This window comes from Pelecanus crispus, chromosome 6 (genome assembly GCF_030463565.1).
Source record: "Pelecanus crispus isolate bPelCri1 chromosome 6, bPelCri1.pri, whole genome shotgun sequence".
Taxonomy (NCBI): domain Eukaryota; kingdom Metazoa; phylum Chordata; class Aves; order Pelecaniformes; family Pelecanidae; genus Pelecanus; species Pelecanus crispus.
This window is the reverse complement of record NC_134648.1, coordinates 49,021,225-49,037,101: the sequence shown is the minus strand read 5'-3', so window position 1 is coordinate 49,037,101 and position 15,877 is coordinate 49,021,225. Positions and strand designations below refer to the sequence as shown.

The 15,877-nt window shown below is 40.5% G+C and overlaps 1 protein-coding gene across 1 annotated transcript in view; it reads left to right on the top strand.

Moving 5' to 3' along the window:
• SPTLC2 (serine palmitoyltransferase long chain base subunit 2) overlaps positions 1–10,584 on the top strand; it is an 82,735-nt gene extending 72,151 nt beyond the window's left edge. Inside the window, exons 10-12 of the mRNA XM_075712633.1 lie at positions 2,783–2,918; positions 5,051–5,180; positions 10,358–10,584. Coding sequence (XP_075568748.1) covers positions 2,783–2,918; positions 5,051–5,180; positions 10,358–10,477 — 386 coding nt within the window. The 3' untranslated portion in view covers positions 10,478–10,584. The remainder of the gene's footprint in view (positions 1–2,782; positions 2,919–5,050; positions 5,181–10,357) is intronic.
• Positions 10,585–15,877: the final 5,293 nt, after the last annotated feature.

The following is a 15,877-nucleotide window of genomic DNA, read 5'->3' as shown; positions in this document are numbered from 1 at the left end:
AGTAAAACTGTAGTAGCAGTTAACAGCCTGCTACACTAGTGTGTACCAGTGGGGCTGAACCAGCAAATGTTAACAGAACTGAACGCTGGGTGTATGCTTGTTGCATAATATTGCAAACCGTATTCAATTAGCATGTGGCATCCCTCTTCAAGTGCAGGATTTTATAGTGGAATAGGAGACTAAATATCTTGAAGGGCAGAGGAGAGTAGTTGCACAGGATGCAGGGAGAAAGGCAAGCAGAGGACAGGGAACCTGTGCCCAGTTGTCTTTGATTCCTGGTGCTTTGCTTTGCCACAACTACAGTTCTCTTCAGAAGATGGTAATGACACATGGTGGGTAGTGAGAAGACACCGCTGAATATGTTTCCAAGCTCTTGGTAATATCGTTGAAGCCATAGTGGCAAGTTTTTAGAGAGATAATTTCATTAAATTGACTGATGGTTCTGGAGCAGTGAAGTAAAATCTAACAGGCTTTCAAGACCCACAAACCTGAAGAAGGCAAGTGTCTTCCAAATCTGTCAGTTGCTGTAGTAGGTGGTTATATCTCTGTAGAGAACTGAAAGACTTGCACATGAAACTTGTTTACATCTCAAAACACTCTCCAATCTATAAGGACAAATCTAGAATTACAAACTCTTTTTATGGGAGAGAGTTTAAGGAAGACTGTGAAGCAGTTGCCAACTACAAATTAAGGTTGCTCTTTAATCTTTAGCCTGGGAGGCTCCCAACAACTTGGAAAAGGGTGTGATTGTGTAGAGGGGAAAACTGTAAAGCTGCTGAAGTTCCTTCTGCTTGAAGCACTGTAAACTCCATGCTTTCTGGGAGCATGAAGAGAATGTATGTATGGGAGAAGCTGCATTCCTGGTCGTGGGAGAGAGGCTGATCACAGCAGTTGTATCCAGCTGTGTATGTTACCTTACTACTCTTGTAGTGATGAAATCTCATGTGTATTTTGGTGGGACTGTACATCACTGACTTGAAATGTTGTCAGAAGTTGTGCATTTCTGTATAGGAGATGTGGAAGCAGCTTTCTCAGAAGGTACCATAGTAGCTTTTTGTCTGCTTGTAGATTGCTCTGGACATTTGTGTTTTTATTGATGGTCTCAATGTTAGAAATGCAAGTAGTTGCTTTTGGCCCACTATCTATAGTATCTTGCAGTAGGCCTGTTTCTTTTTATTTTGTTGGGGTTTTTTTTATTTTTTTCAACTTCACTTTGCAGTGTTGGGTATGTAAAATAACCAAATAATTGGTCTGGGTCTCGACTAGAGGATCTGATCTGATGTGAGCCAATTAAAAAATAAGTTTCATAACCACAAGATGCCTTTTGTGTTTTACTGAAATCTTACTGTTTTTTGGGGAAGAGGAATTTAGCTTCTGCAGAAACTCTGGGGGAGAAAAGATTAAGAAATAATGCTGTTAATGGAGGAGAAGAGATGTCTTAAATGGCAGTGCATGCTGTTAAAAATACCAGCTCCTACCCACTAATGACAGGCCGAGTTTTGCAGACTTAACAGGTTTCATCCTTTTTTCTCATGCTTTGCCTTTGATGGGATTTTTGTCTTTGATTGCATGGTTGTGGGTGGAATGTCTGGTAGTCTTGGCTACAAAAACTATATAGGTTCTTAAAATTACATTTGTTCTGGCCTGGAGCAGAGCTATGTGGGTGTTGGATGTTTCTTTGAGACCTGGTGTTCCTTTTGGTTAGTCACCTTATGTTATCTACAACTTTAAAGGGAGACGATTAATATCTAGCAGCTGACTTCACTATATGGCATAGATCTGCAGTGCTGTAGATTTAATGCTTCAGTATATGAATTACCCATCTGGTGAAGGCAGTGTCTGAATAATCAATTATCCAGAAATATACTCTGTGGACCAGAGACAAGTAATTATAAATGTTACTGATTATAGTCTCATCAATGGCATAGTACTTAATCTCTTAAGCACATTAGAGTATTAGTTGATCAGAAATGCATTATCATCTGTTTAGGTGAGATGATGGATCTTCGTCTGGATAATACAAAACCATAGTACACTGTGCTAGGCTAGAATTTAATTAACTGATGTATAGGTTGTCCTATGCATATCTGAATAGCTGGAATATTTAAATTATACTAGCTGTCTAATGTCCTGTACACTAATTTTGACAAATGTCAAAAAAAAATCCATACAGAATTGGCTGAATACATGATAAACTAGCTGCTGCTACTTATTGGACATGAACTGGATTATCAGAAATAATCGGTTTAATTTAAACTCAACTTTAACTGAAAAAGGTTAGGGAGCAGCCACATGATTAGTTCAGCAAGCGGATCTAAGGAGGAAAGTAATAATTTCCATTAATACAGACAAGCAGGATAAAACACGGCAAACAGCCCCAGCAGATTCAGTAGTTTTGCATTAATTATTCAAAGTGTAAGCAAACTCTTCTTCAAGATGCAGTTACCAGTGAATTTTGAGCAAATTTTGAATCTTGTTTAAAAGCAGGTAACTGCTTTGTTTTGCCAGGTACCTCTTGATTAAAAACTTGATATGGAAAAGCTAGGGAGTGCTTTGACTTGATGGTTGTGCCTGTCTTAGTCCATTCAGCTACAGCCTTGTCAGAAAATGAGTGGTTAATCTTGATTACCTGAGGGAGAAGAAACTGCCAATTCTAGTTTGCATTAATTTTAACACTTCCATAAGCACAAGCAGAACATTTGTATTTTAGCTAGAGGTCTTGTGTTGCAGTTACAGGTGTGACTTGTGACTATTGTGTTCACGGTCTTAATTTCTTTTCTAGGGAAAGCGCGTGTGCAGCAGCTAGCAGAGAACACGAGATATTTCAGGAGACGACTGAAAGAGATGGGCTTTATCATCTATGGAAATGAAGATTCCCCTGTTGTGCCTCTGATGCTGTACATGCCAGCAAAAATTGGGTACGTTTAACAGGATAACTTCTCATCCATCTTTAAAGCTAGGATGGTACAAGAATATTAAGACTTTTCTAAATATAAGAAAAGACTGGTTTGATTTTTGCTTTTGTGATCATTACTGAGTGTGGTAAAACATGGAAACTTCCTATAAGTGATCTTGAGAAAATCGACACTTGTAGCTTGGGGCGGCAAGAAAGCACTTCAGGGAAGCAATTTTACCACTACATGCCATGTTTTAAACGTTAGGGGTTTGGGGTTTTTTGGTTGTTTTTTGTGGTTTGTTTTTTTTTTTCATTTTATTTATATGTAAAGTGTATATATGTGCTAAAGAGAAGCTGAAATTGAATGGAAATTAACATTAAAAGTCAATAGAGGAATTTTTCAACCAGATCCTGGATCAGAAGCAGCCAACATTTCCACAGATGAACTCTGAAAATTTAAAAAAGAAAAAAAAAAAAAGGCAGGGGGCAGGACACAATGGGACACAACAACCTGTATTTGATGAATCCGAAGTTTTTTACGAGGTCTGGATTTAATAGCTCAGATATTGTTATTGCAAATACTAATAGAACTGTAACACAGAGCTTTATAAATGCTTATGGACTTGTGGGCTGCTGTGCGGATAATTAAGGCTAAAATTCTACAAGCAGCATATAATGTATATATTGAAAATTTTTGCAACATAAACAAAAGCCTGATTTTAAGGACAGCTGAGCCTTGGTAGCTGCTTTTCAGTGTTCATGTATGATGCAGTGCTCAAGCAACACTTTCCAATTTGGAAAGCATAGCTTCATTTTAAAGCATACCAAACATTTCTAGTGCTCTTCTAGCTCAGTTAGGCTTCAGTCTGGCTAAGCACTGTGGGTTCTGTGAGGGAACAGACACCTCGTAGCCCTCTGCATGAAGCTAGATACAATCTTCTTCCACCCTTCTCAGTATAACCAAATTTAAAAGGCCTGTAACCTTTATGAGTGCTGTAGAGTCTGAAGTATGCACCATCCAGCACAGAGGCATACTGTTTCTACCTCCCAGCTGCTGTAGCAGTCAGTACAATCTTTTCCCTGGAAATGTTCATGGAAATGTTTATTAACTGAGCAGTTGGGCCAGTAACTTAAAAACGAGCAAGAACACAGTGCTGAGAGTTGGCCCTTAGGATCTGCGTCGGGTCTACTTCATCCTTTCTTTGTCTCTTGTAGTCTGTTTTTAAAATAGTTTGAGAGTACTAAATGGATGTAAAATGGAGTGTATCAGGATGCACCTATTTATAAGGAAAATAGTTGTAGCAGAAGTAAAAGGCAGAAAATTTTAAAACCTAGTAAAAGGATGTTATTTTCATACATCCTTATAAGCCTCTTAAGTTCATTGCTACTTCTCAAGACAAGGTCAGTTCAAAAAGGATTAACCATTTCCTGTGGCCCGTAGAAACACCCACAAATGCACTGCCATTACGGAAAGCATGTAGATCTTCATGCCTCTCATCGCATAAGTCACAGCTGCTAATTTCTTTAATCCACATAAGAATTTGTTTTGTTGAAGATACTGCGTGACAGTTGTATGAGGATTTTGCATCTTCCTTAAAAATATTTGGTATCAGACTAGGTGATCTCAATTTACTGTGGCAATTCAATGGTTCCCATGATAGGCACTTAAAGTGGTACATTCTGTGACACAATAATGTACTTTAATTGAATTAAATTGGTGAAAACAAACCATCTTGAAACTGCAGAAGCATCTGCTTTGGGGGATTGCAGCATGGGGGGGTTCCTTGTATAGTCAAACTTCTGAGCCAAAATCCCTGTTTTCCTGTCGGAAAGATTTCCAAGCTTAGGTTACAAATCCATTTAGAAACAGCCTGCTGAAAAACCAGCCTCTGCCACTTACAATCTTTCAGCTTTGTTAGAACTTAATACAGTGAAACCCTTTGAGGACCACAACCTTGGAACTGAATTTAAAAAAGGCTTTTATGAACAGGCATTCTGCCTCTAAAAGAAAGCACTGGAAGCTCCAAACTGTGGTCTTACAGGCTTGCTTCAACAAAGGCCTGTATGGGTTAACATACTGAGACCTTCATGCTGCTGCGGCTGCTTTGCCTCCACTGGTATCATTCTGACGATCTTTCTTGTTCTCTCTGGCAGTGCATTTGGGCGTGAGATGCTGAAGCGGAACATCGGTGTTGTTGTTGTGGGCTTTCCTGCCACCCCCATCATCGAGTCCAGAGCCAGATTCTGTTTGTCTGCAGCTCATACCAAAGAGATGCTTGATACAGTAAGTGTTTCATTTGGTCTTCCTTTTGCTCGTGCCTTCTATAAAGAGATACAACAACTGTCTGATTTTTGTAGACTGGTTCAATGTTTGGTACACAAACTAGTTAAACCTAATGTTGAAAGCCTTGTGTAGTAGAGCTAGCAATAACTCTCTCTCTCTCTCTCCTTGCTTCAACAATGCAGAATGGCTGCCTACAGTAAATCTCAGGGACTTTCTTTTCCTATTTTAAATTATGCGAGACACACAGTCTCACTCCTTTGAGACAATGCTTTTTTCCCCTCTTAAGAGGCTCTACCTTCCACTGAATCTTTCAGAAGGAAAAAAATCTGCTTCTTTTGACCCTAGATGCAGAAGGGAAGGAAAAAAAAAAAAACCCTGAGAACCTCCAAAACATCTATATTCTTTTCAAAAGCAAGTGCAAACGTCAGCACATGATTACCAGTGAGAATTTTTATTCCAAAGATTACTATTCGAGTTCTTGTTTACAGCTTCAGGCACTGTATCTTAAACGATCTTGTCCTAAATGAGTCTGTGCCACGTGCAATGGTTTACTGACTCCTGCCTGCACTAAGCATGTTCCAGCAGGAATGGAGGTCCCCTCTAAGGAGGCCTGCATCACAGTTAGGAGGAGATGGTGCCTTAAAAATTAAGGATGGAAGTTACTCCTCTGACTAATATAGTTGAAAGGGGATTATATGAATAAGCATGACTATCCTTATTACATTTTGGTGTGCTAACTACATTCATTTTTGAGACTTCTGAATAATCCTCTTTGGCCATGTACATGGACTGTCTTAGGCTCTGTCAAAGTTTGTCGTATTTTTTTTCCCCACTTTACGGTTCTGTGATTCAGAACCTAAGCTAGGTTGAGTCACAACCTTGGGCTTCAGGAGAGTAGACTCTGCCCTGTTCAGAAACCTGCTTGAAAGAATCCTGTAGGATGCGGTTCTGAAGAGAGGAGGTGTCCAGGACAGCTAGTTGATTTCCACCCCCACCCCGAAGAATGGTCCATCCTGACTTACAGGAGAGCAAATGTAGTGGGAAGCCTGCATAGATCAGCAAACCAACAAAAGCATAAAATGGACGCATGTATGAGGTGCAAGCAGGGACAGGTGACCTAGGAGAAATAGAGACATAGTCCGGAGCATACAGGGATGGGGTCAGGAAAGCCAAAGCCCACCTGGAGCTGTGTCTGTCAAAGGACATGAAATGCAGCAGGCAGGACTTCTATGGGGATATTAGTAGGAAAAGGAAGAGTAGAGAAAATGTGGGGCTGCTGCTGAATGGCATAGGGATGAGGTGACAAATGACATGCAAGAGGCCAGGGTGCTCAGTGCTATCATTGCCTCAGTCTTTACTGGTGAGCCTTGCCTTCAGGAATCCTGGGCCCATGAGGTCAGTGGAAAAATATGGAGCAATTAAAACTTATCCTTGGTGTGAAGGAGGGTCAAAATAAGGGAACATTTAAACAAGCTGAACATACACAAGTCCATGGGACCTGATGGGATGCATCCACAAGTGTTGAGGGAGCTGGCTGTCACTGCAAGGCGCCTCTTGATTATCATCTTTGGAAGGTCGTGGTGACTTGGGGAGGTTCCTGGGGAGTAGAAGAAAGCAAATGTCACCAGTGACTTCAAGAAGGGCAAGAAGTGTGATCTGAGGAACTGCAGGTTGAGAAGCCTCACCTTGACCCTTGGGAAGATGATGGAGAAAAAAAATTCCTGATACTGTTTTCAAACATTTTGTGGACAAGAAGGTGATTGGGATGATGATGACTACATCATGGAGTTATGAAGGGAAAATCATGCGCAGTGTCCAGATATGATCAAGGGGTAACACTTCAATGCATGAACAACAAATGGGACATATAAACAGATATTTACTAATGTCTTGTAAAAAAAAAAAAAAAAAGATTCAAACTTTTCACACTTCACTGCCACAGAACTTTCAAATCAACAGCTGAAAATGGCTCTTTTTTATTTATTTCAGTTTGTTAGGAAAAAAAGTAAAGCAGTGGTGTGTGCAGTTTGGTAATGTATATTTAGTGTCATTCTGTATCAGTTAAACAACCTGCCATGTATCTGTGCTGCTGTATTTGCTGCTTCCGAGTTGTTCCTGCCTTGTAAGACCTGAGAGATTCTGCCCTGACACTCTAACAGCAGACTGCTTAAGGAGTTCCTTCCCAGCTACTTGTCCTGCTACTCTTCCCGTAATTATGCCAATTCAGTTGTTTCTGTTCCAAATAAAAATTCTGAAACAGTATGTTTGGACAAGGCCCTCTCCTTCCTTTCCTTCCCCCCTGTATAAAATGAGTAGTATCACAGACTTGGCTCAGTCTGATAATAGAACTGAGTGCATTGACACAAATGAGGGAACAGTAACTTCTGGCCAGGTGGACATGGGGGGATGAGTGGGAAGGAGGTGGGAGGAAGGAAAAGAAAGAAAACTGAAGTCTCTGAAATCATATTGCTGCAAACTAAGCTACAACTGAAACCATGCAAACTTGAGGTGCTGGTGCTGCCTGAGCAATCAGGCAGTCTTGCTGTTGGTTAGATTCTTGGTCTTCTCTCTTAGTGACTAGCTGGAGTCTTTACCATAACAAGCTGCTTTTGCAGGGTCTATATAAGTACTATACTTGCTCTCTTCCAAAACCAATTTGTAACTTTTATTACTCTGCTTAAAAAAGCTTTTTTCTTGTCAATTCACTTACAAGTCTTTCTGCTTTCCAGAAAATGTTTCAAGTTTTGTACATTTAAATCTAAAGACTCATTTCTAGAGTACTTCTGTAGGTGCTAAATGCTCTGAATTGAGGAAATGCTTGTTTAATATATTAGGGGTTGTCTGCCTAAGAAAATTAATCCAGGACAAAATGAGGTGTGAATTTTGAAGTGAATGAAGAAATCCTGATTTAGCTCGGTATGTGGAGGTTTTGTTCCAAGTTAGTGTAATCCACTTTAAGGTTCAAAACAGCTGCATGCTCTGAACCCAGAATGCTGGCAACAGGAGTTAATAAGGAGCAAGTCTTTGTGTCAGTGACTTTGTGTTGCGTTTTCTTGTGATGCAGTGAAAGGGAATTGATTTCAGGCAGCTAATCGTTAAGGTAGCCCTCAGATCTGATCCCTCTGCTGAAGCATCACAACAATATCCAGGAGGAAAAAGAACTGAAATTTAATAGACTTGGAGAGAGTTGGCAGAGAGCTTCAAGTCAGTGACAGAGAGGAGAACTTGGTAGCCCATCCATGTGTGCATGGATGCTAACTAGGGCTGTTATGGCATTTTTTCTAAACAAAATTTGTCCAGGTTTGGAGCATGGGGAAGAGAAGCTTGTCTTGTAAATGCTGATATTTTAATGCTTCCTTGTTCTTATTAAATAAACCCACATGATGGGGAACAGTTCTCAGTTACAATTTTAACCATTTTATGTAAATAAAACTTCCTTGCCTGAAAATATTTGGCTCAGGATCAGAGTGAAGTCCCTCATAACCTGCATCCCTGTGGGCTGGTGCTTTTTTTTCAGTGATGAAAAATATATTACACTCTCCTGAAGTCAGAGTTCACCAATGCCATTTCCTTTGTAGTCTTTGCTGGTCACATGGTCCTTTTTTGTTTTAAATTAATAAAATCCTAAATCTGCATTCAAGAATAACAGTTAACAGACTCTTTCAACAGAAATTCAACCTTAAATCGTTTCCATATGGGATCTTTACTTAAAGCTCTGGCAAACTGTGCCCACGCTTTTGTTTTGTTTTGTTTTTACTGAGGTCCAACTTCTGGGTTTGTCGTTCCCCCAGATCTTAGAGTGGAGAGGTTCTTGCTGCCAGATATAACAGATATATGCCATTGTTTAAAGAAACAAAAACTTGAACTATCCATCCCGGAAGGAAAAGCATGTAGGGATATTAACCCCCGTCTGCCAAACTATTCTCGAGGGACAGGCATTTGACCCAGAACATGTTAAAATCGGAGCATTAATGTTGAATTAGTGGCATTCTGAAGGAATGCTGAATGTACCTATGTGAATAAATTTACAGTTCAAGGGAGCACAGAATGCCCATCTTTGAGTTCAAAAATCACATTGGACTTTGAAGTCATCTTCTGAACTCATTTTTGTCACTTGCCTGTGTAAGATGATTAGCATCATGTACTGTTGGAGATTTGTCTGCAGCAACTGATTTTTTGTACCTTGCTCCAGGAGTGTTCTGCAGAGAAATGAACTGAAGTTAAGGGTTTGGCTTTTAACAAACCTTATTGTGAACCAGTGTCTTATCAAAGAGATTGCAACATAAAGAAAGTATGATTAACTGAGCTGGGACTTTCCTCGTTTCTTACGCTAGCAGATGTTTGATCTCTGGTAAACTTCATAACATTTGCATTCAGGTCAAAATGTTGAAAAGTTTTGTTAGCTCACTAGCAGCGTTCTGGGCCATCAGTTGCCTGAGTGTTGCCTTTGTGGCAACCTCAGTCAGTGGGACTTGCTTTCTAGGGAGAAAATGCTTGGGATCCTACCATAGTAACTTTTTTTCATTCCTTGGATTGGCCAGCAAAAATCTCCCATGCAGAGTTGTTTACGATACAGAACTTGCATCTCTAGTTTTGTATGGACAATGCAAATTAACCAAATGTAGATACAACAAATGGATCAGTAGAACTTGTTAGCGTAATATTGCAGTTTGCCTTCCGCTATCTTGCAATTTAAAATATACAGTAGGTCAGAGATGGTATGCTAACACACGTTTTCATACTGAATGATACATAAACAGGAGTCAAACCTCCATGTGCATTTTTTTCTGCTTCAGCTTTATTACCTCCCAGAAGGGAGGAACATTGTTCTTGGTTTTTCTGTCTATGAATAGTCATGGCTTTTTGGGGGGATAACTGTGAGATCTGAGTTAGTATTGCTGAATATTATGATCGTACCTTGGAAGTGGAGTAGTCAGGTGGGTGCAGAGTCACTCTCGGTTAAGTGACCAGTGCTGCTTACTTGGTCTCAAGACTTCTGAATGCTAAAACCAAAACCAAATCCTACACACCTCTGAAGCTACAGTCTTCTAGCACAGTAAAATCTCACTTAAGTAAAACAGCTGTCAGAGTAGTCTACAGGCATGCAAAAAGGAAGACATGCTGATAACATGCTTGCATCTGTCTCCTCTGCTGATCTACTGTGGTCTCTTTCTCAGGCTTTAAAAGAAATCAATGAAGTTGGGGACCTTTTGCAACTGAAATATTCCCGTCACCGTTTGGTACCTCTCTTGGACCGGCCATTTGACGAGACGACATATGAAGAAACAGAAGACTGAACTCCCTCCGTGTGCCTTGGTGGGAGGGACACACCCGTGGGACACTCTGTGGCACACAGGCCACAGCGTCCATGAACAACACACTTATGACTGCTTAGTATAAAAGGCATTTCCTCACAGTACTGAAGTGACCACATCAGCTCTAAATGGCATTTTGTAAATAGGGAGAGGAGAAAAAAAAAAGATCCGATTCCTGTGTCTTCGGGGTCTGGCCCTAGAGGTGCTTGGCTTTATTTTTTTCTTGTTGCTTTTTTTATTTATTTGTCTCAATGAGTTCACAGCAACCCACATTGGCTGTGGCTGATCAGCTCAGACTTTGTATGCACCATTAGCCTCCCAAATGCTGGCTGAGATGTTGTGAACATGTGTGATGCTGGCATGGCAGCATTTCCAGTGTCACTGCTAGGTGTCTGACCTCCCCAGTAAGGAGTGAGCTGACCTGTCTGTTCTTGGAGATTTCCTAGAGAAACTGTTGATTGCTAACTTTTTGACATATTTAACAAGATGGATAATCAACCAAAGTTGAGGGTTTTTTTTTTTCCTCCTTTTGCAGTCACTTGTGTTTAAAACTTGAATTTAGCCTTTTTAAAATAAATGTGTTGTTGACATGTCACTGACAGGACCATTGTTCCCAAACATTATTTAGTTTTGTAAGCCACAGGCAGAAGGACTTCTGGGACTCTAGCCTCTTTTCCTTCCCAGTATGGATACCAGATTGTCTCCTGGTTTTGACACTAATTGTCCTCTTGATATAGGGTAAGTGATGGAGAGGGTTTTTGTTAATTTTTTTTTTTTTAATGGGCTATGTTTTGTCTTCCTTCTGACATACTTCTGTTTAAAAAAGAAAAAGGTGGGTTTAGTGTGTGTTGCTTTCTCATCTTTAGGTTAATTTCTCTTGCTTTAGAGTTATCATAAAACCATGAACAAGTCACTGCTAAGTTCTAGAAGGGTGCTCTTGGGATTAAGTAAACCGTAGCAAGCCTTGTGCTTCTTGTTAAGACCAGAACCCTTCAATAAGCAGGTCTATACATCGGATGAATATTAGGAGAACCACTTATTTTATGCAGATCTGTGAAAGACCGATTGCTACCCTTTGCCATGCTAATTCACTGCTCCTTGTCATATATGAGGTGTTCTTCCTTGGCCTTGTTATGCAAAGCTTTTATGCAAAGAGTATAGACAGCTTGGGTCTTGTATCATACATTACATTTTGGCTAGCCAACAAAGTCTCAGTTGGCAGCTGCATGTCTGTGTAGGCCTTCCCTGAAGAGAGAATGTCCTCGCAATTTCATTTAGTTCAAGATCTTTATTCTTTTGCATTTCAGTTACTGTGAGATCAAATTAATGTTCACTGAGCCAGTTGCTGTTAGAAATCTTTATTTGCAAGTTCCACACTGTCTTACTCTGATCAAAGTTTAAAATAGACACCTTTGCTCTAGCACACCTTAGAGGTGGTCTGCTACTTAGTCATTGCATCTTGAATTCTTTCAGTGAACAGAATCGATCATTGAAGAGGTACCAAAAATTTTACAACAGGAGTCAGTTGCAGTATAGGTTTTTAAGTTTTTATGTTCACTCTGCAACTAACAGGGAAGGAGCGCTTTGGTCACTAGAACCAAGCAGTTCTGCAAATACATCTGGTGATTTAAAGCAGAATTGGCTTCTGTTTTATAGAATATCTACCTTCATGCGTTTATAGATCTTGTTCCATTTTAATGTAACAGAACTTCAAAACACTGATTCAGTTTTTTACCATTGCCATTTCAGAAATTTAATTAGATGAGAAGAACTAAAATTGACTGTTTCAAAATAGGTCCAAATAACTGTTTTTGTCTTAGTCCGCTAATGTTGATTTGCTCACCTTCTGGAGCAAAGTATGTGCACAGTCCGGGAAGTCTGTAACCTGTATGCACAACTTTGATAGCTATGGAGTAGTCTCATTTGTTCAGCCACAGAGTGAGTAAACTGCAATTACATGAGCTTACTTTCTCGCCTGTGTTCTGCTCAGGACTAGGTCTAACATTCCAGCAGATGGCCTGCTTTCTAACTTCAAGAAGCTTTACCTCAAAAAATTACTGCTTTTTTTTTTTTCTTCTTTCTGGATTGTAGTAGGGAACAAGAGGACGTTAGTACAGGAAACCCTGACTCCAGCCCCGGTCCTATTGACTTCATCATGGAACAGTTTAAGATCAGACAAAACCAACCAACTTGAAGGCATAGGTCAGTAGGGAGCTGTTTTGAGCATTCCCAGATGTACAGCGTGCTTGTGTCTGCTGTGTAGTCAAGTCAGTTTGAAAACTATGATGTATTAAGTTAGAAGTGGGTTATCGTGGATTCTACAAGTCTCGAATCTTAATCTTGTCTCTGGGATTCAGCTTTAGGGCAGCTTGTCTTTAGAAGGGAGAAAAACATCTGGATAAATCTCAGTAATTCAGATAACTAACTCCTGTATAACACTTCTGAAATTGTCAGTGTTTTAAAATTACTGGTCCCCATTGCGATTCCAGTTGCACCTGTTGAGGAAATTGTGTTCATGCTAAACTTCTGCCATCTAGCATCTTTCTGCTGTGTCACGCTGTCTGCATATGACTTTGAATTCTGGGTTGCAAAGACATTTCAGAAATCATTCAGGCAGTTAGTAGCATTTGCAAACTGCTTGGTAACATTTCAGCCCTGCCATATCCGTTTTGGGAAGCAACTTCACGCCCTCCCCAGCCTCTTCCCCTGAGGTCTTTTCGTCAAGGGAACCTGTTTTGCCAAAGTCTGATACCTGTTGAAACTGCTTCTGAAAAAGTAAGAAGTTACAAGTCCAAGATTTGGCACTTTTAAGTCAGTAATTCACTGAGCATGAAAGCCAGGAAAATCTTTTCACATCTACTAAAAACTCCACTCCCAAAACCGAAGGAGCAGACCACTACGGGTTTGTGCTAGGCAAACCTACAGCGTGTATGCTGTCACGGTAAGCGTAGGGTGGATTGCTGCTTTGATATTTATGTACTGACCAGAAATCTGTCTCCTTTTTGTCCTGGCAGTAGAATTGAATGAAAGAACCAATCTTGAGAGATCACAAAGGAAGAAAAGCTGCTTAAGAAATAGACTTCAGTCCCTGCCAACTTTTCTGAGACATTCTAATTGAAAATGACTCCTGGTATTTCTTGAGATGCAAAATTCAAAAGAAAATGAAGGCTGCTTTTGAACAAAGGATTTTGCCCTGTACTGTACATTGGCTAAACTTACTCATAAATATACAATAGTTACCTTCCCAGTACCTCTCCTAAGAACTTAGCAAGCAAATTTTGCCTCTGCTGAGTGGAGTGAAGAGTTTAGAACCATTATAGTTTTCAAGGCTGATGGCCATATTCTTTTACTCTTAAGAAAATTGAGAAGCTCCTATTACCAAGCATCAGCGAAGAGTGGGAGATCTGCTTCTTGTTAGAAACTGGCCTTCTCAAGTAGACCTTTGTCTTAAGGAGCCTGATTCATAGTTTTTCTTTAGTTCTTTGGCAGAGAAGAAACCAAGGGGGTTTTGTGTCAAAATATTCAGGGCTTGCCTTTTTTTTTCTTACACAAGACACAAACTTTTGTATAGCATCTGTGTATATGGTTTATTTAACTCTGTTTAGTTTCTATATTTTTTCCCTTCTAAGTAGCATCCTTAAAGAGCTGTTCTGGTTCTTGGGTTACTGGTGTAGCATGCTTCTGCTTTAGGCAAAGACTCAGGAGTGAGTTGACCGAACATCTTACCATGATGAAGTCGTTCCATGAAGGAATTGCATCATCCATCCTCCTCTTGCTGTTTCCTCTAAGAGTGCAGAAGTGGTACCCACTGTCAGAGCTGCACCTTCACACAGAGCAGGAAAGGGAAATGTGCCTGTGAAATTGGAGACTCAGCCCTGTGCTGTGTGGATGAAGGTCTGATACAGCAGAGATGGAGAAAAGGGGCAGTCAGTCATCACTTCTCAGCTGTACAGGGATCTTTCAGGTGTACTTGAACAAGCATCCCTTGTCTTAACAGGAATGCAACTTCAGTGCCCGAAGGCACACCCCTCTAAAACTTTTCCACACCAAGTAAATACTTTCTCTCCTGTGCAAATTTTAATTTCTTTACCTCTGAAAAGTATTTGGCTTACGGCTGTTTGCTCGTCCAGAAGCCATGTTATCCATTCAGGCAGATCATAGGAAAGGTTGGAGGAAAGCCATGAGCATGAGTGCTCCATTTCATGTAGCGAACACCCTGCAGCGCTGGATCTGGAGCGCTATGCCCTAGCTCCCTTGCTGCATCACAGAGAAGGAAACTTGCAGAGATTTACCCCAATATACAATGCTCAGTCAAAATTTATACAGTTCATATGTATGGTTTATATATATTATTTTTACAGTTTATACTCAACCTGTGAAAGTCTCAAGCATGCTGCGATCTATGTGGGTGGCACCTTCTGCACAGAGATCTGAGGTACCTGCGGTCTGTTCTGTTTTAACACTAGTGAAGCACTGAGCTGTCTGGGAATGCCTAGTATGACCCCTCAGCAGGTGCATCGCTGGCTTCGGCGCTGGACCTGGCATCCTAGTGGCATTGGACCACTGTTTGGGAAAAGCACCAGTCATTCAACCTATGTAACTTCAACATGATTTTAAAAGAAAGAAAGGAAAAAAAAAAAAAAAACCAAAGCCACCCAAACCCAAATAACTCAGATGCCATTCTGGTGGCTTGTATTCCTGTAAACATCACAGCCTTGCAGTGGTTCACCTGTTCAAGGATTTGGACATGAAGCTAGAGCACAACCATGAAGTGTTTGTGTGAAGTATTGTGCTTTATCTTTCACTTAAAAAGAGAAGCGTTTGGTGAAGACATTGGAGCTGTTGTGTTTACATCCCCAAAAGGGGCTGGGTGAAGGAGATGATGACTTGTGTGTGTTGCAGGCCTTAAACTGTGACTCTTGGTATAAAGAATTGAAATTAAAACTGAAGAATGCAGTGGATTTTAACCCATGGAAGAATACTCTGTGCTCTTAGTTAAGCAGTATGTACTGCTGTTTTCTTGGGAGGGAGGGAGGGAGAGGTTCAACTCAATTTGTGTTTGACCCTGGCTAGCAGCTGTTTAAGGAGCAGAAGATGTGTCTGTATGTGAAGGCCAAAAATAGTGCAGTTCTCTGCACTGATGTTCCTTTGCAACAAGCATTGGTAACTTGTTCCTGGGCTGCTGAAAGCGGGAAAATTATTGAGAGGGTCAGGGACTTCAGAAGCAGTGGCAGCTAGCAAATTAATTTCCTCAACACAAGGTGAATATGCCAAGGGTTGGTGCCATTCCAAAAATAGCCATGGCGAAGTGAAACATGCACCAAAACATCTGACCGCTGTAAAGCATTCATATTTTTTGCCAAATCTCATCCTGTTCAGACA